The 23,496-nt window shown below is 41.9% G+C and overlaps 1 protein-coding gene across 3 annotated transcripts in view; it reads left to right on the forward strand.

Moving 5' to 3' along the window:
• STX17 (syntaxin 17) overlaps nt 1-23,496 on the forward strand; it is a 237,667-nt gene that overhangs the window by 33,614 nt on the left and 180,557 nt on the right. For all 3 annotated transcript variants that reach the window (XM_029589914.1, XM_029589912.1, XM_029589911.1), the window contains exon 2: nt 14,259-14,440. In XM_029589914.1, coding sequence (XP_029445774.1) covers nt 14,318-14,440 — 123 coding nt within the window. In that variant the 5' untranslated portion in view covers nt 14,259-14,317. The remainder of the gene's footprint in view (nt 1-14,258; nt 14,441-23,496) is intronic.

Raw genomic sequence — 23,496 nt, forward strand, 5'->3', positions numbered from 1 at the left:
CCTTTTGGCTATATTACAGAGATTTAAGGCAGTAGTATAATATACTTAGCTTGAAGCCTTTCTGGACAGGAAATAACAAGAAAAGAGAATGGCACTTGTTCCTGCTACTCACCAGACTATTGTGCATCTGTTTTTCCCACATTGTCAGGCAGGGTGAATCAGATTTCAACCATTGGACAAGAATACATTTCTTAACCATGATACAGAATTTCCATAAAAATAATAAAGAATACCTATTGTATACATCAAAATTATCATTGATATCTAAAAGTCAGAAAAGAACATTAAGAGGTAGATTTTAAAAGCCTTGCACGCGTAAAAACGGCTACATACGTGCGTAAGTGGGCCACACAGGAGCTACGCAAATTTTAAATAGCTGGGCAAGGCGTGTATATTGATGTACACGCACCCAGAAAAAGTAGGCGGAAAAGGAGCAGGGCATGGGCATTCCAGAGGCGGAACAAGCACTGATGAACATAACCCCTAATTTTCCTTAGCAGCGTGCGTATGTGTGTTACTTTGCTACAGCTCCTCAGTAGGCATAACGAAAGAGGGTGAGAGAGAGACAGATTGACAGACTATAAGTCTGTCTGATACTCCTATATATGGACCATTGTAAGGGGGAACTATGATTCAGGGTGAGTTTTTGGGAGGTGGGTTGGGGTTACGAGGGTGTTACAGACACATTCAGAGGTATTCATTGTAAAATTGATATCATAAAACAATTTTAGACCTTATAAGTGATGAAAATTGTAACAAGAGGAGTTGATTTGTACACTGCAGTCTCCCCTAGCTGTATTGTACAAATCAACTCCAAATCCTTCCCCTTTTTTTGTATCAGAGTAATAAGAGCATCTTTCATGGAAGAGAGTAATATCCCTGAATCAACTGCCTCATTAAATGTTTTTTCTAAGGACAACAACAAGTGCGCCCTCATCATTTTATAAAATTGGGCAGGGTAACCATCTGGGTTGGGTGTTTTACCTGCTTTGAGAGAGTGAACAACATCAAGAATTTCCACCGTACTTATTGGATGCTCTAAATATAGGGACAAGTCCCCAGAGACCTGAGGTAAGTGTAGCCCATGAAAAAATTCCCTCCTGTTCATAGCATGCTCAGGACTGTCAGAATAGAATTGCTCATAAAATATGCGCAATTTGTTCGAATTTCCTCTATTATTGCAAACTCTCGTACTCGTGCTATCCTTAAGAGTATGAGTAAATTTAGAACCCTGATCAGATTTAAATAACCGTGCCAACCCCCTCCTCACGTTATTACCACATTGAAAAAATTGATTCTTGTAATATAAAAGAGTATTTGCGGTACGTTGATGTAGTAACGTATTCAGTTCAGCTTGCACAACAAAAAATGTCTCCCGATTGGCTGCATTCATATTCCCAGCCAGCTTCAAGTGTGCCTTATGTAACTGCTTTTCCAGCCTAAGAATATTTTGGTTCATTAATTTCTTCTTAGAAGATGCAAAAGAGATGATCTCCCCTCTCCAAAACAGCCTTGGCTACTTCCCAATATAGTCCAGGTTGTTCTTGATGTTGCTCTTTTGTTTTTTTAGCATAATCCTGCCATTTACTAAAAACAAAAATTTTAAAGTCAGGATCATTAAATAAGTTAGCGAGCATTCTCCAAAGATAGAAACAATCCAATCTTTCAAATGTATAGTGTAGGATCAGAGGAGAATGGTCAGAAATTACAAAGGGGCCAATATCCACAGTATATATTTTAGCAAACAACTTTTCAGATATTAAAATAGAATGTAAACAACTTTGCATAGGATCAGCCCTGGACACATAAGTGAACTCCTTAAGTCCTGGTTGCAGTAAACGCCACATATCTAATAAATTCAAGGACCTACATAAAGACCCCCTTTCTACATCCCAAATTTGGTATTTTAATTACACTCTCTGTAATTCTCTGTCCAACCAAGGATCAAAACACAATTCATGTCCACTCCCACTATTAATGGAATGTCCCCCAACTGTGTCAATTGCTGAAGCAACTTAGTGAAAAACTCATGAGAATAGACATTAGGGGCATATAGCAAGCAAACACAGAGTTGTTCTCCAAAAATAGTGCCTACCCAAATGACATAACGATCCCCAGAACTACCAGAACCCGGTTTTCAGTGATAGCTAAGGACTTGTGGAATAAGATAGCAACCTTTGCTTTCCTAGTAACTGCGGATGAAGCTGCACGAACACACCCCACCCAATCTCTTTTCAGCTTCAAATGTTCTTTCTCTGAAAGATGCGTCTCTTGCAACAATGTAATACTTGCCCCTTGTTTCTATAAGAAGGATAATACTTTTTGTCTCTTAATAGGAGACCCAGAGCATCCGTATTCCAAAAAATTACCTTACTTCCCACAGAAATTCAACAGCATGCCACCATATATCTGAGAAAAGCAAGGCAGACATCCCCCAGCTTAAGGGTCCACCTAAAATCCTGAGCCCAATAATGACCACGAAGAGATCAAAAATAGAAAAGCATACCCTGTCTTTCATCCATTCACTGTTCAAATTTCCTTGGAATCTACCCCTCTTTCCCTCCCCCTTCCCTCTCCCTTCCAAAATACTTTCCCCTTCCCCAACTTATCTTGTGGCCTATTCTTAGCCCTCCCTTATCTGCTTCTCACACATATACCTCATATTCTATCCACCGATCACATACGTAGGCACATTTGGGTGCCACTCCCACTAGCATTCCCCCCTCCTTCTAGACTCTGATTTCATAACTCTAAATCTAATCTGGCCTTCTAATTACTCCTACTTTTTGCTACCTAGTTTAAAAAAAAAAAAAAGGATGGAGGTCTACTTTTCATTTACAAAAATTGCTGGCATGCCAAAACAGAAATCATAGCGCATGGTTCTCCTTTAGAAATGTTCATTCTCTCTCTTTCCAGTTTCTCTGTCTGCCTAGTGTATGCTCCTCCTAACATTTCTCTCTTTTTTTTTTTTTGAACATTTAATGCTTATTAAAACTACGTTAAACAATCTGATCATTTTAGGGGATTTCAATCTTCACGTTGATACTGATCCTCCATCTCATTGTGAACTTTTCCTAGATATTATGACCATCTTGGGCTGCACCCAAATCATTTCCAATTCAACCCATTGATCTGGTCACACTCTAGATCTGATCTTTGTTAATTCTTCTCAGCTCTCCAGTTTCTCACCCCCTATCATTACACAGGTCCCCTGGTCTGATCATTACACTGGTCTACATCAGTTTTGCTGACTACAAGATAACATGTGATCTTTATGTATTTTAGTGTGCCGAATTCAAAAATCACATTCTTTTCTTCCAGTCACGTCCAGTTTTTCCGCAAAATGCTGTCTATTCATACTCTTATAGCAATAACGTAACATTGGGCTAGATTTTCAAAGCCCTACACGCACCAGGCCTAAAGCTTCGGACGCGTGTAAGTCCCGGGGCTTGCAAAAAGGGGCGGTCTGGGGGCGGGGTGGGGCCAGAGGCTTCCGACACAGCGGCCATTACCGCTGTGTTGGAGGATCGTGTGCCGACAGGGCGCAAAAGGTAAGATAAAAGTCAGGGAGGGAGGGTTAGAATAGGGCTGGGGGGGGGAGGTTAGGGGAAGGGGTGGGAAGGTCAGTCTAGGGGGAAGGGAATGGGGGAAGGCAACTCGGCTTGGCGCACGCAAGGTGCACAATTGTGCACCCCTTTGCGCGTGCTGACCCCCGATTTTATAATATGCCTACGCACGTATGTTATAAAATCACGTATCCATGTGCGTGCGCTGGATAGCGTGCGTGTATGTCTTCAAATTGCCCATTATTTAGATATGCTGAATGCACAGAAAGACATGCTGAATACGCAAAAATAAATGCTGAATATGCATTTTGTTGAATCAATTTGTTGATTGCTTTTCAAAGACTGGAAGCAAACATGAGTGTCAAATTGCATTTCCTTGATAGCCACATGAACTACTTCCCTTCAAATCTTGGAGCTATGAGTGAAAAACAAGGAGAACGCTTTCACCAAGACATCAAGACCATGAAACTTAAGATATCAAGGCAGATGGAACACAAACATTTTTCATTTTCATTTCATTTATTAAAATGTATTAATCGCCTACCACAAGGAGGCCTAGGCGATTTACATCAACATGATGGCAGACTACTGCTGGTGTTTACAGCATGACAACCCTGATCATAACTATTCCAGAGCATCCAAAAAGAGAAATTTTCTCCCTAACAATTAAAATTTACACAACTATTGCTCTCTTGCGGGTCGATACTCTAAGGCCGCGGTAGAAACAGTGCGGCAGTGTCAGGCGCACCCTCGTTCCCCGCACGCACAGTTCTCTTCACCTACCGCTCGATACTCTCTTCAAATTGCATGCAAATGCATGCCGCGGCTGCGAAGCCTTAGGCAAGCGTTAGGCCCGCGCAACCCATTTTACTGTATAGAGCGCCTATACAGTATCCTGGATTCGCGGGCCTAACGCTTCACGGCTGCGCTGGTATCTGTCATTTCAAATGTCATTTCAAATGACATTTGAAATGACAGGTACCAGGAAGTGGACAGTTATGTTCCCCGATGCTCGGCAAACTATCCCCCAGCCCCCGCTCACCTGCCCTGGCCCCGTCCGGTCTCCGGTGCAGCCCCAGTCCTGTCTCCTCCTCCCGAAGCAAAAAAAACCAAAACAAAACTGAAAAAGTAGCAAGGCTCGGGCCTGCTACGGTAGTCCCTTCTCCCTTCTCCTCTCCTCCCGATTTCGGCGCTCAAGGCGGCCGGGTGGGCTTGCATTCATCCAGGCAGAGGGAGTCGGCGGCGAAAGCGGCCTCCGGCTCCCTCTGCCTGGATGAATGCACGGCCCCCGCCGGCAGCGAATGAATGCCTGAGCGATTTCGGCGCTCAAGGCATGAGCGCCGAAATCGCACGGGCATTCATTTACTGCCGGCGGGGGCCGTGCATTCATCCAGCGGCCCCCGCCGGCAGTGAATGAATGCCCGTGCGATTTCGGCGCTCATGCCGTGACGTCACGTCATGTGACTGCCTTGAGCACCGAAATCACACGGGCATTCATTCGCTGCCGGCGGGGGCCGCTGGATGAATGCACGGCCCCCGCCGGCAGCGAATGAATGCCCGTGCGATTTCGGCGCTCAAGGCGTGACGTCACGTCATGTGACTGCCTTGAGCACCGAAATCGCACGGGCATTCATTCGCTGCCGGCGGGGGCCGCTGGATGAATGCACGGCCCCCGCCGGCAGCGAATGAATTCCCGTGCGATTTCGGCGCTTAAGGCGTGACGTCACGTCATGTGACTGCCTTGAGCACCGAAATCGCACGGGCATTCATTCGCTGCCGGCGGGGGCTGCTGGATGAATGCACAGCCCCCGCTGGCAGTAAATAAATGCCCGTGCGATTTCGGCGCTCATGCCTTGAGCGCCGAAATCGCACGGGCATTCATTCACTGCCGGCGGAGGCGTGCATTCATCCAGGCAGAGGGAGCAGGAGGCCGCTTTCGCCGCCGGCTCCCCCTGCCTGGATGAATGCACGCCCACCCGGCCGCCTTGAGCGCCGAAATCGGGAGGAAGGGAGAAGGGACTACCGTAGCAGGCCCGAGCCTTGCTACTTTTTCGGTTTTTTTTTTTTTGCTTCGGGAGGAGGGGACAGGACTGGGGCTGCACTGGAGACCGGACGGGGCCAGGGCAGGTAAGCAATGTTTTTACACTTTTTTTTTTTACACCATTTTTTACACTTTATTCCCGTTTTAATTTTCGAACACCACACTAACACCAAGTAGAGGGTAGCGGTAAACTAACAGGTTAAGGACGCAGCAAAATAGCGGGTTACAAAGGAGATAATCTGAGCGTGCGTCACAGTATCGGAGGGGAATAGCTAAGTATCGACCTGTTGGTTAGATGATATACTCGTTTTTTGCATGAAACAAATATATTACGTGCTATTGCTTCTTCAGAACTTCTTATTACCCTTGATATTCAACTTTATAATCTTTAGTCAAACATTTCTCATTTGTGAAAAAATTTGATGTAAGATAAATATCTTATTTAATTGTTCTTTTTCCTCTACCTTGAACTTTTCTGAAGCAGATGTTGTTCCTGCTAAACTACTTAAACGTGGTATCATTGATAGCTCTGCATTTGACATCGATCTTTCTACTTTCAGTACCAGTGTTGCTAGTCTAGATATCTCCAATGCTATCTGCAAATGGAATTCATTTCTTGACTCTACTCTTAACAAGCTAGTTCCTTTGAAGTAAATTTCCCCTTCCTATAAAAGTCGTCAACCATGTATCAATAATTCCATTAAAACTGCCCGGCAAGTTCTTAGAAAATCTGAAAAACTCTGGCGTAAAAAACCTTCCACTTTTTCCATTCAAGACTTTTGGGTCATGCCTTAAAACTTAGCAAACCATGATTTTAGAAGCTAAAAAAGATTACTATTCCAATATAATTAATAAAATTGGATATGATCCCAAAACATTGTTTAATATAGCCAAACTTTTTACTTTCTGTCAATTCTATTAGGTCAGTCCCTATTGAAACTTTATCAAGTTTTTCTTGTCTCTTTTAATCTAAAAATTGAAAAACATTGCTTAAATTTCATCACTGTTCCTGACTGGTTTAATTCTTCTCTGACTTTGCCAATTTCAATCTGGGATACTTTTGAATATGTCTCCTCCCTTGAGGTCAACCAGCTTATTACCAAATCCAATACTACTTTCTACCTACACTTTTTTTGCTCCTCTGCTCTTTTCAAGGCAGTTAAAGAAACCTTATCTCCCATCTTTGCCCAATTAATTAACTCTTCTTTAACTGAAGGTATTGTTCCTTCCTGCTTAAAAAAAAGGCATTGTACGTCCACTGCTAAAAAAATGAAAACCAACCCACACATCTTGATCACAACAACCCCACCAATTACAGACCCATTTCAGCGCTTCCTTTTTTTTACCAAATTTCTTGAGGAGTCTGTTCTTTCTCAATTATCTTAAAAAAAAACATGGCATCCTTGATCCACACCAGTTTGGTTTCTGTCGTTGTCTTAGCACTGAATTACTTCTTCTCTTTCTCACAGATTCTGTCAGAAGAGGCATAGATGCTAGTTCTCAATTCATTCTAGTTTCTCTGGATATTTCATCCACGTTCGATACTATCGATCATCGTATTTTCCTCTACCATCTACAAGAATGTGGTATTTCCGGTACTTCAGTGGTTTCAATCATTTCTTTCTGATCATTCTCAGCAAATAAAATTTCAAAATGAACTTTCTTATATTTCTTCAATCAAACGTGGAGCTCCCCAGGGTTCAGCCCTATCTTTATGCTATTCAATGTCTACCTAGCTCCTATCTGCAAGCTTCTCACTACCCATAATGACTCTTATAAACTTTACGCAGATGGCATTCAATTCATTATCCGTGTCCATCCTTCCTGGAATGAAACTGTCACTCACATCCATCATTTTTAAAAATGTTCAACGTTATGATGGCTCTACTGAACAATGATATATAAACTCATCAAATAAATAAATTGTTTCACTGCTATCAAGTCCTGGTTAAAACATAATAAACTGTCACTAAACATGTCCAAAACCATCTTTCTATCTCTTTCTATCCCATTTAAGCCTTTTAAAGAAACTTCCATTTGCCTCGACAGTCATTCTTTCACAATCCAAAAGCAAGCAAAAAGCTTAGGTGTCATAATTGACAGCTCTCTCACACCTCAAATAAAACAAGTAATTCAACATGGCTTCTACAGACTAAGAGCTCTTCTTGGTCTTAAGAAAATTGCTATATCCTCCTGAATTTCAGATTGTCCAGGCATCTATCTTCCCTATCTTAGATTACTGCAACAGTCTCTAAATTGGTCTTCTGTCCTCCACAATCCGTCCTATGCAGATTTTGTTGAATTCAGCTGGATGTTTCATCTCAACTGCATGTTTCATCTCGGGTACAAAACGTTCTGTTCACATTATTCCAGCTCTTATTGAACTGCATTGGAGCTCTTATTGAACTGTAATGGAGAAGGTTTTCATGGGTAATGATTCAGATGGACTGAATCAAATCACGGTGAACCTAGAAGATGTGGTAGACCTAATTGACAAACTGAAGAGTAGTAAATCACCTGGACCAGATGGTATACACCCCAGAGTTCTGAAGGAACTAAAAAATGAAATTTCAGACCTATTAGTAAATATTTGTAACCTATCATTAAAATCATCCATTGTACCTGAAGACTGGAGGATAGCAAATGTAACCCCAATATTTAAAGAGGGCTCCAGGGGCGATCCAGGAAACTACAGACCGGTTAGCCTGACTTCAGTGCCAGGAAAAATAGTGGAAAGTGTTCTAAACATCAAAATCACAGAAAGTATAGAAAGACATGGTTTAATGGAACAAAGTCAGCATGGCTTTACCCAGGGCAAGTCTTGCCTCACAAATCTGCTTCACTTTTTTTGAAGGAGTTAATAAACATGTGGATAAAGGTGAACCGGTAGATGTAGTATACTAGGATTTTCAGAAGGCGTTTGACAAAGTTCCTCATCAGAGGCTTCTAGGAAAAGTAAAAAGTCATGGGTTAGGTGGCGATGTCCTTTCGTGGATTGCAAACTGGCTAAAAGACAGGAAACGGAGAGTAGGATTAAATGGACAATTTTCTCAGTGGAAGGGAGTGGACAGTGGAGTGCCTCAGGGATCTGTATTGGGACCCTTACTTTTCAATATATTTATAAATGATCTGGAAAGAAATACGACGAGTGAGATAATCAAATTTGCAGATGACACAAAATTGTTCAGTTAAATCACAAGCAGATTGTGATAAATTGCAGGAAGACCTTGTGAGATTGGAAAATTGGGCATCCAAATGGCAGATGAAATTTAATGTGGATAAGTGCAAGGTTATGCATATAGGGAAAAATAACCCATGCTATAATTACACAATGTTAGGTTCCATATTAGGTGCTACAACCCAAGAAAGAGATCTAGGCGTCATAGTGGATAACACATTGAAATCGTCTGTTCAGTGTGCTGCGGCAGTCAAAAAAGCAAACAGAATGTTGGGAATTATTAGAAAGGGAATGGTGAATAAAACGGAAAATGTCATAATGCCTCTGTATCACTCCATGGTGAGACTACACCTTGAATACGGTGTATAATTCTGGTCGCTGCATCTCAAAAAAGATATAATTGCGATGGAGAAGGTACAGAGAAGGGCTACCAAAATGATAAGGGGAATGGAACAGCTCCCCTATGAGGAAAGACTAAAGAGGTTAGGACTTTTCAGCTTGGAGAAGAGACGGCTGAGGGGGGATATGATAGAGATGTTTAAAATCATGAGAGGTCTAGAACGGGTAGATGTGAATCGGTTATTTACTCTTTCAGATAGTAGAAAGACTAGGGGGCACTCCATGAAGTTAACATGGGGCACATTTAAAACTAATCGGAGAAAGTTCTTTTTTACTCAACACACAATTAAACTCTGGAATTTGTTGCTTGAGGATGTGGTTAGTGCAGTTAGTATAGATGTGTTTAAAAAAGGATTGGATAAGTTCTTGGAGGAGTAGTCCATTACCTGCTATTATGTTCACTTAGAGAATACCCACTGCCATTAGCAAAGGTAACATGGAATAGACTTGGTCTGACCCAGTATGGCATTTTCTTATGTTCTTATGCATTGGCTATCTATTCCTGACAGTCAAATTTAAAATTGGTCTTATCATTCACAAACTTATCAATGATATTTCATATCCCTGGGCAAATGCTATTCTCAAGTTTTATCAACCAGTTCACAATCTTTGCTCATCATAACACTATCTCCTCGATGTTCCTTCCCCAAAGGTCGCTCATTTGCATACAACTTGCAAATGCTCTTTCTCTGTAACAGGACCCAATTTCTGGAATTCTTTACCTCTAGAAATATGGCAGTGTGAATCTGTTAAAACACTTAAGTCTCTCCTCAAAACATTTTTGTTTCAAACAAGCTATTTTTAATTATTTTACCTTACTGTTTTTGTATTTGGTTTTATATTATTTATTTGTTTTTAATGAGTGTATTTCAGTTAATGTTTTATGTTCTTTTATTGTGTATGTCATTATTGTTCATTGCCTAGACCTTTTTGTGATTAGGCGGTTTGTAAATTTAAATGAATCTAAATCTAATCTAAATCCTTCAACACCAGACAATCAGCCCAAATAAAGCAGTCACATCAAGGACCCTGTAAAAAAAAAAAAAATAGTCATTATAATAGTAATGAAAACACAAACAGCACTTCGTAAGTAACCAAGGTGATCAGTCCAGATCATAGTTCAGGATGAAAAGAAAGAAAAAAAAAATCCAGTCATGAAGACCCAAAAAGCATCCCGATCTTTAACAAAAATGCCAGTCTATAAGTCCAATCACTGGTTCTCAATGAAGAAAATTCCAGGGCTTCCAGGATCAAACATAATATGCTCTCCCACCATAAACAAAACTGGTAGGCAGCAATCTGTGGAAGACCCACTAAAATAGAAATATTGAGGAAATATCCTTAAAGAATAATAAAGTGATAAGCTACCTCAGGCCATCACACTGAAAAAGCTATGCTCAGACATTTTTGTCCCAAATGTAGAACTTAAGAAAGTCAGAGCTCCATTGTTACTGACTTCATCAATGCCCAGCAATCCATGTAGAATTCAGCCAAACCCTGCTATCTCAGCTTTCTACCCGGTTCCAATTTGGGTTTTGCTCTGAGAGAAAAACTTTAGCTTGATTTGTGGTATCAAAACACTTGCGCTGATCCTTCGGTTCAAAAAATAATTTGATTGGGCAGCTAATGGACTGGATCTGGTCCAGAGGCTAAGGATAATATTTTCTTAAACTGGACAGGGGAAATATCAAACGATCACCTTTTCCCTTCTCTGACTATCAGACTGCACCCTGACACCCAAACGGAGGTTACACGCAGAAGTGCCGGGCCCAAGGAAAGAGGCAGTCTGGGGGGCGGGGCTGGAGGCAGCCAGTACAGCGGAGGAGCAGTAACTTACAAAATAAAAGCAAAAAGGTAGGTTAGGTTTAGGTGGTGGGGAGGAGAGGGGAAGGGGAAGGGAGGTTAGATAGATGGGTTGGAAAGTTGCCTCCCAGTTCGCTCCTTAATTGGAGCGGACTGGAAGGGAAATATGAGAGGCCCAATCTTGTCGCCATGCATACTTTTCAAAAATTAGGCCATCCGCTGTGCGCGCAGCCCCCAGATTTTATAACATGCGCATGCATGTTATAAAATTGGCACGTCCATGTGTGCGCACCAGGAAGTGCACGCTTGAAAGTTTAAAAATGTACCCCAAATTCTTCAATCTTTTCTTTATTACATTGGCAGACTCACCTCTCAGTCCTACAGCCCTAGGTTTTAACAGAGTCTTACTCAATGGATTATATTTAAAAATTATAAACGTGTAATTTTCTGAGGTACTAGCAGTCAATTCACAATAAAAAAAAAAAAAATCACCAAAAAGTTATTGAAGGAGGGAGAAATATGTTTTATATTGTTTTAAAAATAGATTTTAAATTATTTGTTTTCTTTCTTTGTATGATGCTTAACATTGCCTTGGACAGATCTTGTATTTGATTTGTTAGTTTATAATAAATGAAATGAAAAAGGATGTCACAGGATTCACATCAGAGATGAGCAGCAGGGACAAAATAAATACACTTTACACTTCTTGTTCCTCTAGTATAGAACTTAGGTCTTAATTTCCTTCTCTAAGCAACCCTATTGATGTAGTCATTCTTCATTCACAAGCTGATTAGTACTCACATCCATCAATGAATTCTTTTCAGAAGGAACTCCAGATAAGGCCCCAGGATTTCCCATACTGTAGTTGTGGTCCATAGTTTCCCCATAGTTGCCTCTTTGGCAAATGCTTAGGAGCATACTGTTGGCTATCCAACATCTGTTGTGACAAGAACCCTGCTGGAATGGAAAAACTAGTAGGCTGAGAAGGACTCCTCAGACATATCAGACTTCCCGTCAGCACACTCTTTGAATCTGTCAAATCTGCTCACTTTGAACTCAAGATTATATTTACACAGGATACAACCCCCTTAGAGGTCTTCTGTACACTCCATTACTTAAAAAAATAGGTACACAAAACAATATCATACTCCTCTGTAATGCTAAAATCACAAAGAAAATAATAATAGAGATTTATTGGCAATATTGAACCAAGGTAAAGGAGCAGAGGACCAGACTCTAGAGTCTAGACCAGTGGTTCTCAACCTTTTTTCGGCCGGGACACACCTGACAGATGGTTCTCACATGTGTGACACACTGAACATGTGACTGTCACGGGGCTATATGTAAACATACACTCTGCATCCACGGGAACCCTCTTGACCTCCAACAATGGATGCAGAGCAGAACTAGGGCATTACCCAAAGAACACATCATGCAAAAAAAAGATATTCTGGTTCTCCCTTTACTACCAGGCACAATAGCCCTCCTTATGAAAAGGCAATAATTTACCACTAATGCATATCCTATTCAGAAAACACAACAAATAAGATTGATACAATTGCCTACGTGCTAGCAAAATACCTCACCTCGGTCAAATACACAGAACCGACCTTCACCAAGTACAGAAAGACCACATATTATAAATATGGAGACAAACTGGAATCGAAAACAAAAAAAAGCCACTCTGCATGCAGTGCAAACCTGGAGAAATATAGCACCTAACACAGTCCCAGGATCTGCAATAATGCACAGAAACTAATCTGCACAAAGTTACACCTGCATTATGGAACACATAACAACACTATCTATGAAAAGGCAACACTACAAATATTAAATCAGGTCCTAAACACTAATACACCTCCTATTAGGAAAACAGAATATCCCCACACAGAAATAACTGTAAAACTATATTAATGTTTCAAAACAGTTGATGAACAGAATAAGGTCAAACAATTAAAACTCATAAAAATTATTAAATCATGTCCAAATATCAATAAAATATTTCAAAACAGCAGACACATCACATAATACTCAATAATTAAAATGGCAGTCAATCAAGAAAAATAAACTTAAAATGCCACTTTTACTTACCCTCTCCAGCAACTCTCCTACTCCTTTCCCTTGAAATCACATACCAGGAGCAGCAGTGGCTGGTGAAGCTCTGTCCTCACAGTCCTCTGCTTTAGGGCCGGTCAGTCAGTCAGTCTCTCTCTCTCTCTCTCACCCCCCAGTCTCTCTCTCTCTCTCACCCCCCAGTCTCTCTCTCTCTCTCTCACCCTCCAGTCTCTCTCTCTCTCACCCCCCAGTCTGTCTCTCTCTCTCTCTCACACACACACCCCCCCCAGTCTCTCTCTCTCTCACACACACACACCCCAGTCTGTCTGTCTCTCTCTCTCACACACGCACACCCCCCAGTCACCTCCCTGCCCAGTCTCTGTCTCTCTTTCACACACACTTTGCTTAGAGCCCCAATGCTGTGTTCCCCTTTAATTTCGCAGTGGCAGATTTCCCAGGGCTGCTGCTGCCTTCTCAACTGCACTGAAGCAGCAAACATTTATTTTAGAAAAATATGCCACAGCACTCAAGACTTTCTTCTGACTGTCGGGATATCCCTAGGCTCCCGCGGCCCCCCCATCTGCCTGCTTTTACGGCTGCTGGGAGCTCCAATTACCCCATTTGTAATCAGCATAGCTGAGTGCTACTTACTCACTGTTGCATCAGGGGGGGGAATCCCCGGAGCAACTGACCTCTTCGTGCTTGCGACTCACTGCTGCTTTGTGGAATTCCTACTCTATTGCGGTTCCCTGCCTTTTGGAAGCGGGAAATCCTGGGGCAGCTGGCCTCTTTTCTTTGTGGCTCGCTGTTGTGTTTAATTTCAGCACTTCCAGCCTGTGGCGGTCACAGGGTCAGACTTCTTTGCCGCCATGGGCCTGGACACTGCCACTCCTCCCAGCCCCCCTCAAACCACCCCACCCCTGGGCAGTGAGATGCCCCCCTTCTTCCTACCCCACTGGCCAATCAGCGGCTTCCTCCTCCCACTGGCAAGAAGAAGGGATGAGGCATCCGATTGGCCACGGGAGCAGGAAAAAGGTAAAGGGAAGTTTAACTGGGACTTTGGGACACCGGGAGCCGTGACGCATTGCTGTGTCGTGACACACCGGTTGAGAACTGCTACGCTAGACCATACATCTATTATGACATGCTGTGTCTCTAGTCATTTAACCAACGTTTTCACTTTTCTAATTTACTTCAGATCTTTTTTTTGTTTCAGCTTGTCTAGCTAAGAAAAGAAGACGTGGTGTACACGAGGTGACTAGAACAGAACAGAGAATGGCCGATGATGAGGAAAAGGTTCATATCAGTCGTCTTGAGCCAGCTATCCAGAAATTCGTTAAGTTAGCAATTCCGATTGATCTGGAGAGATTGAGAAAGCACCAGATAAATATTGAGAAAGTAAGTTATTCGTTGCTTTTTACTATACTTTTGTTAGTAAACAGATATGTATATATATGCAGGCATATCAATAGAATATATGGTATTCTCCCACCAAGCCAAAATAAAACCCGACCAGGGACAACACGTACTAACACTAAAACCGGAGACATGTCCCTGATGCTGGACTTTCTTGTACCTTCATTACCATTTTGTAATTTCTTTTCCCTTCTTTTCCTACGTTTTTTATTTTAAATATTCTGTATATTACTTTTGCAAGCTGCCCCTATGCCAGCCACTATCTGAACTTGGTCTCAAATTCTACATCTACGCAGATGATGTACAAATCATTATGCCTGTACAAGAATCCATCTCCACTACACTAAACTCTGGGAGAAATGCCTCTCTTCCATTAATTCCCTACTCACTAACCTCCAGCTTGCCCTAAACTCCTCAAAGACTGAACTGCTCCTTATCCACAACCACCAAATACTCAAGCTCCTTCCAAATAATGACCCAGCTGCTATCCCCTTCGCCTCACAGCTCCCAGTACGAAACCTGGGTGTACTAATTGATCAACATTTAAACTTAAAAAAACACATCAACTCTGTCTTAAAAGAAGGCTTCTACAAGCTCAATATTATAAAGAAACTCAAACCCCTACTCCATACCCATGATCGCAGAACAGTCATTCAAGCAACCCGATCGTCCAAACTGGACTACTGCAACTCCTTGTACTTAGGCCTCCCCTACTCCACAATCAAACCCCTCCAAATGCTACAGAACGCCACTGCTAGAACCATCATGAATGCTCGCAAATCTGACCGCATAACCCCCCTCCTAAAAGACCTCCACTGGCTCCCCATCCCGTCCTGCATCTTGTTCAAGACCCTCACCATCATCCACAAATCCATATACAAAAACAACTCCAACCTTTCCGACTCACACATTCCTCCCACCCAACCAGAGCAAACCTCAAAGGTACCCTGCACATTCCATCCCTCAAGAATGCCCGCCTCACCTCAATAAGGGATCGCGCCCTCTCAATTGCTGGCCCCACTCGTTGGAATGCCCTACCTACCAACCTCCGCCTTGAGCCCTGCCCCTTCAAATTCAAGAATATGCTAAAGACATGGCTCTTCCACCAGGCCTATCCAGATTAGTTCCATGCTCCCCTCACGTCACCTCACCACCCAACCTTTAACCTCCCTCTCTCTAAGTTATTACGTTAACATGTTACCGCTCCAGTTCTCTTTCTTAGGCTCCCCCTACTGCCTCCTCTAGTTGCAGCACCATTTTTGCACCGCGTTTGCTTTTTGTTGTTCCTCTCCCCGTTCCCCTGTTCATTGTATTTTCCATCTATTGTTTGATGTAAACCGTTATGATGGGCCTACTAATGTCGGTATAGAAAAACTGTTAAATAAATAAATTACTTTTGCAAAACATGTAAAATTGTTACATCAATAAAATTATCTAGATCTGTTGGCAAAACTGTTGTCCAGTGTAATCATGCAGCTTGAATAAAGTGCTGTGATAAACTAAATTCACTTTAAATTATTAAAGTAGAACACATTATCTTATAATAATAGACCTGACAGTAGTTTCCTATATTTTTTAATTTTTAAAGGCTCTGATCGAGGACTTGTTGTCTTTTATTTTTTTTTTCCAATTTCTTATTTTTTGCCTTGTTGAGCTAATGTTTTCATTGGTCAAGGCTGCATCTAGAAAATGCAAGTGATAAGAAAAGACAATAAACACTTCACTGGAGATGCCAGAGCTATTTTTTATGATGCTGCTGGGAACTTGTGACTTGACTTGACCACTGTCAGAGATCGGATGCTGGGTTTAAGATGTTGGTGCCCATAGGCAGTGTCACATAAGCCCCTCTTTGAAACTTTGATAGCACATTGCAAGCAGAAGCAGGCTCCTATTTGGCCTGCATATTTGGCGCCTTCATAATCTGGTGCCCTAGATAATTGCCTATGCCTAAATCCAGGCCTGCTGGGCTTGATGGACCTTTGGTCTGATCCATTATGGCATTTTTTGTAACTTTCTTATGTAAGTGACTTTCTATAGAAGTATTCATAATGACCTGCCAGCATGGCTCTGGGGTGTCGTATTACACATGTATACTCACAAAACTCGTTTCTTTCTTTAAATAAGGTGTAGCTCATCTTTGTGCAAGAAAATGTTATGAGTAGTCCCAGTCTTCAGAAGAGAACAGCACATTGACCATGACCATGTCCTTCCCAAACATGGCATATCTTTATGGATTAGCTCATAAGCTGCATTTTCTTCTCTACTCCTAAAGCCATCACTTTTAGGACTGTCACTTTCACTTTCATTTCAGCTGAAATGCTGAGTCATGAGCTGGAATCTATTGGATACAGCAGCTTCTTTGGAAGTCTGGCTCTGTATTCTTTGGCAAAGGTGAACAATACCAAAAGGTCCCTCCACAGTTGAGAATTCCTGAGGTGATTTCCGTGGTCCCTCAGATGAGTGCCTTGGTCCAGTAGCTGGTTTTTCAGCCTTTGGGGTCTTAACTGTTAAGCAGCTGAAAATGCAGGAAGCCGAGCAGGGAGGTGATGGCAAATGGCTTCTCCTCCCATAGCCAGAGACCATCTCTGTACTCGGGTAAGTTTAAAAAAAAACCAAAAAAAAAAAACAGAGACAGAGGAGGAGGATTTTTTTGCTGTAGGGCTTCCTCCTTTCCCCAGTCTCTGCGTTTGGCGTGCGGTTCCGACGTTTGTCCTACTCTGTGGGAGGTTGAGGGACGTGGGCAGCCTCTGTAGGCTAGGCCCCACTCTGAGGCTTTTTCGCTGCACACTGTGTGGTGGACCTCAACGGCATTTTGCAAACTTTCTTTAGGCTACCCTCTACAGGCTTGTCAGTATGGTGTGTGTGTCTAGCTGTGCGTCCAAGTTGTGCGTCCAGTTTTTGGATGCTTAGGCAGGCCTAGTAGTCTGTGCGTCCAAGTTAAGCGGCGCCTTAAGTGGCCGTCCACTTACCTGTGCGCAGAAGTTGAGCAATGCTGTGCGCTTAATTTTTCATGGCGCATATCCTAGGGATGGCTAAGTCTTGAATGCCTAGTGTGGGAAGCCTAATTTTTTGGAGGCCTAGGTTCGACGCCTAGAATTTTCGGATGCCTAAAAAAAAATCTAGAACTTCAAAAAACTGCGTGAACCATGTGTATCACAACTGAAGACCCAAAAAAAACACTGGTAAATTATGTTAGGATCAAATAAGTATTATTTTTTTATATATATTTTTTATCTGACTGACAACCCGACCTCATACACCTTTCAGAGAGCTTTAGACATCAATGCTCTCAGTGATAAGTCTACCACATATATTGAAATCCTCATGTGTATTGTGGTTTTTAATCATCGGTCATGGTTGTAAGCCTACTTTCATTTAAATTATTTTTCTTATTTCTTATTTCTTCTCTTATATATTTTTTAAAATTCTTTTAGAAAAATAATAAATTGCTGTAGAAAGTACTTATCTTTAGTGATAATTATTGCCTCAGTGAACTGCTGAGTGCCATGAACTTTATGCCAGAACGCCGGAGTAATGAAAAACTGTGCCCAACACGGCTCGTGTTTCTTTTTCGCTTCTTCAGGGGCGTTGTAAATTTATCTGAAACATAAATGTTGCATTAATGTCACCTATTGAGACTAAACAATAAATATACTTGCTTCTCGTCCGTACATTCAACATATCTCTTGTGTCACCCGACTTCCGCAGCATACTAAACAGCTGATCCTCCATTTTGTTACTTTACTAGGCGGTTTTTAAACCCGCTCAAGAATAATGTCCCAACCAATCGGAAGCGTCCAAATTCTGACAGAAAGTGCGTAGTGACGTGGACCGTAAAGACGTCAAATTAATCTGGTCCAATTGACAGCCTCATTCATCCCTTTTGGAGAGACAGCTGCTAATGTGAAAATCCATTTCTGTTCAATAAAGTTTAGCCTGGAATGAATGTCTCTATTGTCCTCAAAATGTGTAATTTGATCCAGAATTGTCCATTTTAAATCCTGAAAACAGTGCCCTTTTTCTACACAATGTTTGACCATTGGAGCTTCCAAATTTAAAGTGTTCAATCTGTTACGGTGTTCTCGTAGACGAATTTTAATTTGTCTACTTGTGCGTCCAACGTAGATTAAAGGGCAAGGGCATTGGATGACATATATTACATTGGTGGAAAAGCAATTTGTAATAGAAGATTTAGTATACACCTGTCCTGTGTTTGGATGTTGCCATTCTGCCCCTGTAATTGCCAAATCGCACATGTCACATGTTCCACATTTATTGTGTGTACCTGCTCTCAATATGGTAATATTACTAGTATTTGCACGGACGATATGTTCTTTTATATTCCTGCCACGAGAATATGAAAACAGGGGGAGATCTGCAAAAACAGAGGAATGCAATTGCAAAATATGCCAATGTCGTTTTATGCTTTGGACAATCAACTTGGATTTGTCAGAATGTTGTAACACGCAAACATCTGGAATTTCCTGTTTACGTGTCTGATACTTCAAAAGGGAAGACCTATCAGAGTATTTTGCCCGTCTATAGGCGTGTTAGACTGCATCAAAAGGATATCCACGTTCGAAGAATCTGTATGATAATTTCTGCGCTTGTTTTTTGAAATCCTGCAAATCTGAACAGATACGTTTCAACCGAAAGAACTGGCTAACTGATAATCCCCGTTTAAATGCCGTGGGATGACAGCTATTGAATCGTAAAAGATTATTTCGTTCAGATGGTTTTTGGTAAATTGTAGTGATGAATTTTTTTATTTTGAATATGAATTTGAATATCCAAAAAATTAATTTGTTCTTTACTGTATTGCGTAGTAAATTTTAAATTTTGATCAATTGTGTTTAGCCAAGTCAAAAACTGATTCAAAGTCCGCTCATCTGATGTCCAAAAAAACAGCAAATCATCAATATAACGTATCCAGAAGGGAATATTCTGAAAATAAAGAGATACATAAACAAAATGTCGTTCCAATCGATCCATTACCAGATTGGCAATGGAAGGGGCTGCTGAGGACCCCATCACGATTCCATGAATCTGTAAATAATATTTATCTTGAAATTGGAAAAAAAAAATTTTTAAGCACTAAATTTGCTATTTGTAACAAAAATACAACAGGTATTCTTGAAGGTGGTTGATTTCCCAATGTCTCCGCAATAACTTCAAGAGCTACAGTCTGAGATACGTTAGTGTACAATGAAACTACATCTAATGAAGTCAGAAATAATTGATCAGATTGATATTCAAACGCAGTTAACTTTTGCAATACCTGGGTTGTGTCTTTGACATAGGATTTCATTTTTTCCACATGCGGTTGCAAAAATTTGTTAAGAAATATTGCTAACGGTTCCAGAAGTGAACCGTTGCTAGACACAATAGGTCTTAAAGGGGGATTACTAATCGATTTATGAATTTTTGGAATACCATAAAGTATTGGTGTTCTTGGGTGTTGTACCCTCAGAAAATTCCTTTCTTTATGTGTAAGGAAGGAAGTAAATTTCTCATCTAAACATTGATCAATACTAAGCTGTAATTCTACCGTGGGGTTCTCCTCTAATAGTTGATAGTAATTTCTATCCGCCAATTGTTCTTGTAATGACTGGATATATTGATCCCTATTTTGGATGATAATGCCTCCCCCTTTGTCTGCAGGTTTCACTGTAATTGTATCATTATTAGCCAATTCCTTTAAAGCCAATTTATGGCCAGAAGAAATGTTATTGTAAGATTTCTTGGAGGTGGATTCTATTTTTTCAAGATCTTGTAATATTAAATCTCTGAATGTACTGATCTTAGGATCCATTGGTCCTGGGGGGATCCATGTCGATTTTGGTCTCACCACCGAAATTGTATCTGATGGAATCATGTTGTTTACACAATATAATTTAATTTGGAGTTTACGGATAAATCGAGCTATTGAAATGCGGCTTTCAAACGCTTTATGGGTATTAGATGGTACGAAAGATAATCCAAAATTTAAAACCTGCTCCTGGGCTTCCGTTAATTTGTACTGAGATATATTTATCACGGCGGAGCTTGTTGTGTTCTGGACCTCGTTTGCGGTCCCTCCCATTGAGCGTATGCCTGCGATACTGGGTCCTGATTGTAAGGTTTGCGTTGAGATCGCCATCGATTCCGTCCTCTTCCTCTGCCTAAAAAAGGGGGGCGATTTCCAGAACCTCTCTTTGAGAATTTATAAGATGTTCCTTCATCAGAACTACTTGAATTACTTGCACTATCAGAACTATCAAAGGTGACATGTCGTCCCTCCGATGTTTTGTTTTTTGTTTTCTCTTTATCTTTTTCTTTATTCAGCCAGCGGTACACGTTGTTAGACGCATAATCATCCTCATCACGATGTATTTTCTTTATCTTAAATTGTTTCATCGATGAACGAAATTCATCTAAAGCTGGTTGGCATTTCTGAATCATTTGCTCCATTTGCTCATTAGATGTTTCTTGGGCAATTTTTTCTTGGAGTTCTACTATTTGCGCTGTTGTTTCATCAATTGACGTCTTCGTCCGTTCCACTATAAGTGTCATAAGATCTATTGAACACTTATTTAAAATTGCAATCCATTTAATCATAAATGATTCATCCTCTTGATAAACCAGAGGAGCCTTATTAATCCGAAGGCCCCGAGGGATGATCTGCTGACGTAGATATTGAATTAATGTGGCTGAATGAAGTTCAAATCTGATTAATTGCTGCTGTAATTCATTATATGATGTTTCAAAATCCACTTTAGGAGGAGAATGTTCTTCGGTCAAAAATGGTTGACCCATGCTCGATATATAATCTGCCGAGAAACTGAACGTTTCCTTTAATTTGTTGGGATCCATTTGTGCAGTATAATTTAACACTTGAACTTCAAAAAACTGCATGAACCATGTGTACCACAACTGAAGACCCAAAAAAAACATTGGTAAATTATGTTAGGATCAAATAAGTATTATTTTTTTATATATATTTTTTATCTGACTGACAACCCGACCTCATGCACCTTTCAGAGAGCTTTAGACATCAATGCTCTCAGTGATAAGTCTACCACATATATTGAAATCCTCATGTGTATTGTGGTTTTTAATCATCGGTCATGGTTGTAAGCCTACTTTCATTTAAATTATTTTTCTTATTTCTTATTTCTTCTTTTATATATTTTTTAAAATTCTTTTAGAGAAATAATAAATTGCTGTAGAAAGTACTTATCTTTAGTGATAATTATTGCCTCAGTGAACTGCTGAGTGCCATGAACTTTATGCCAGAACGCCGGAGTAATGAAAAACTGTGCCCAACACGGCTCGTGTTTCTTTTTCGCTTCTTCAGGGGCGTTGTAAATTTATCTGAAACATAAATGTTGCATTAATGTCACGTATTGAGACAGTGTGCTTCCAGTTGCCTATCAGCACACTGCTAGTCTAATGACGCCTGTATCTAAGAAACCTAAGCGCCTTTCTCTTTGGACTGCCTGTCATATTCGGTAATCTCAACCAGGAGTGCCCATTGACTTGTGTCAGCGCTGTTCGGAGGCTAAGTGTGAATTATCTTCCTCTGATTTCACTACGCCTGGTTCTTTCTATCCAGATGTAGATCTGGGTAAAAACATTTCAGGTGGGATGCCTGATTTTGGAAGTCCCCTAACTGGTTCTTCAGCAGGGGAAGGCAGCTCAGTTTGTACGCCTCATGTACCTCCTGGTCTGGATACATCTACATTTTCATGGGTAGAAGTTTTCCAGGGATTGCAATCCTTTCTTTCCTAGCGTGTAGCAGATGGACTCAGGACCAATGGGTATAGTGTACTCCTAATAGCAGTTGGAGACGGATCAGATTTCAATCTGACGTCAGCCCTAGTATATATACCCCTGCAGGAAGTGCAGCTCTTCAGTATTTTCCGTCTCCATAGCAGTTAGGGACTCTATGCAGCCTAGCATAGCGTTAGAGTAAATTTTACCAAAGAAATCCAAATTAAGAAGAAATCTTACCTCTACAGACGAGCCCCGCTCTCCTGCGGTGACGCCAGTTGGGTCCCTCCCCCAGTCGAGATTCCTGAGGTGATTTCCGCGATCCCTCGGAGGTGAGCCTCGGTCCGGCAGCCGACCTTCAGCAGGGGCCTAGCCCCTGACATCGGGTGAGGCTGAGAGGCAGCGGGTGCAACCTCGAGCGCGGCGGTGAAGGTATTTTCCCTCTCCCCTTGCAGCCGGAGACCGTCTGGAACGAAACTGGGAAGCGCCAGGACAAGGTAAGGTAGAAATCTATTTAAAAGTCTCCGGTCTCCGAAGCATGAGACGCACAGGTCGCCAGCCGGGACCAGTGCCACCGCGTTGATCGGCCCTAGCAGGGCTAGACCCCGGTCAGATCAGAGGGCCCTCCCACGTGGAGACCCTCCGAGGTGGTCGCCATGTTGTGCGCCCAGCACAATGTCGCACGTGCAAGTGCTGGGCGCATAAGCGAAGTACATACCCACGCGCTCACTGTGCTGGGCGCATCACTTCCACCCGTGCGCACAACAGCGTGCACATCGCTCGGCGCACGCGCACTAAACCTACACGCACATCTTCGCACAACTGTATTGTATGTGCACAAACCATAGCTCCACCTGAAAATAAGCTCAAAGCTCAGGGCTTTTGCCCAGCATGCCACATTAGAGCTGCACAGCATGAGGAAGCCACGGCCCTGTGTATACAGTGCGAAGAGGCCCTCCCCAGCCGGTACCGGACCCCAGCCCTTCGAGCGGTACACCGGACCTAGCATCACACAGCGGGACCCCCTCAAACGATGTCCCTAGCGACACGGCGCCCCCTAGTCTAGACCCAGCTTCTATCTCCTGGGTGGAATTCTTCAGAGGTCTGCATACCTTCGTCCACATGCAACCAGGGCCTCCTACAATGCGGTCACAGGCACCACCAGAGGACCTCAACATGCCAGGACCCTCTATGCCCAGGGAGGTGATCCCACCGCCCAGAAGCCCCACCTTCGGGGACACAGACATCTCAATTGAGGAGTCAGAACCCCTGGAGGAAGGGGAACT

This window comes from Rhinatrema bivittatum, chromosome 2, assembly GCF_901001135.1.
Source record: "Rhinatrema bivittatum chromosome 2, aRhiBiv1.1, whole genome shotgun sequence".
In the NCBI taxonomy this organism is placed as follows: Eukaryota; Metazoa; Chordata; class Amphibia; order Gymnophiona; family Rhinatrematidae; genus Rhinatrema; species Rhinatrema bivittatum.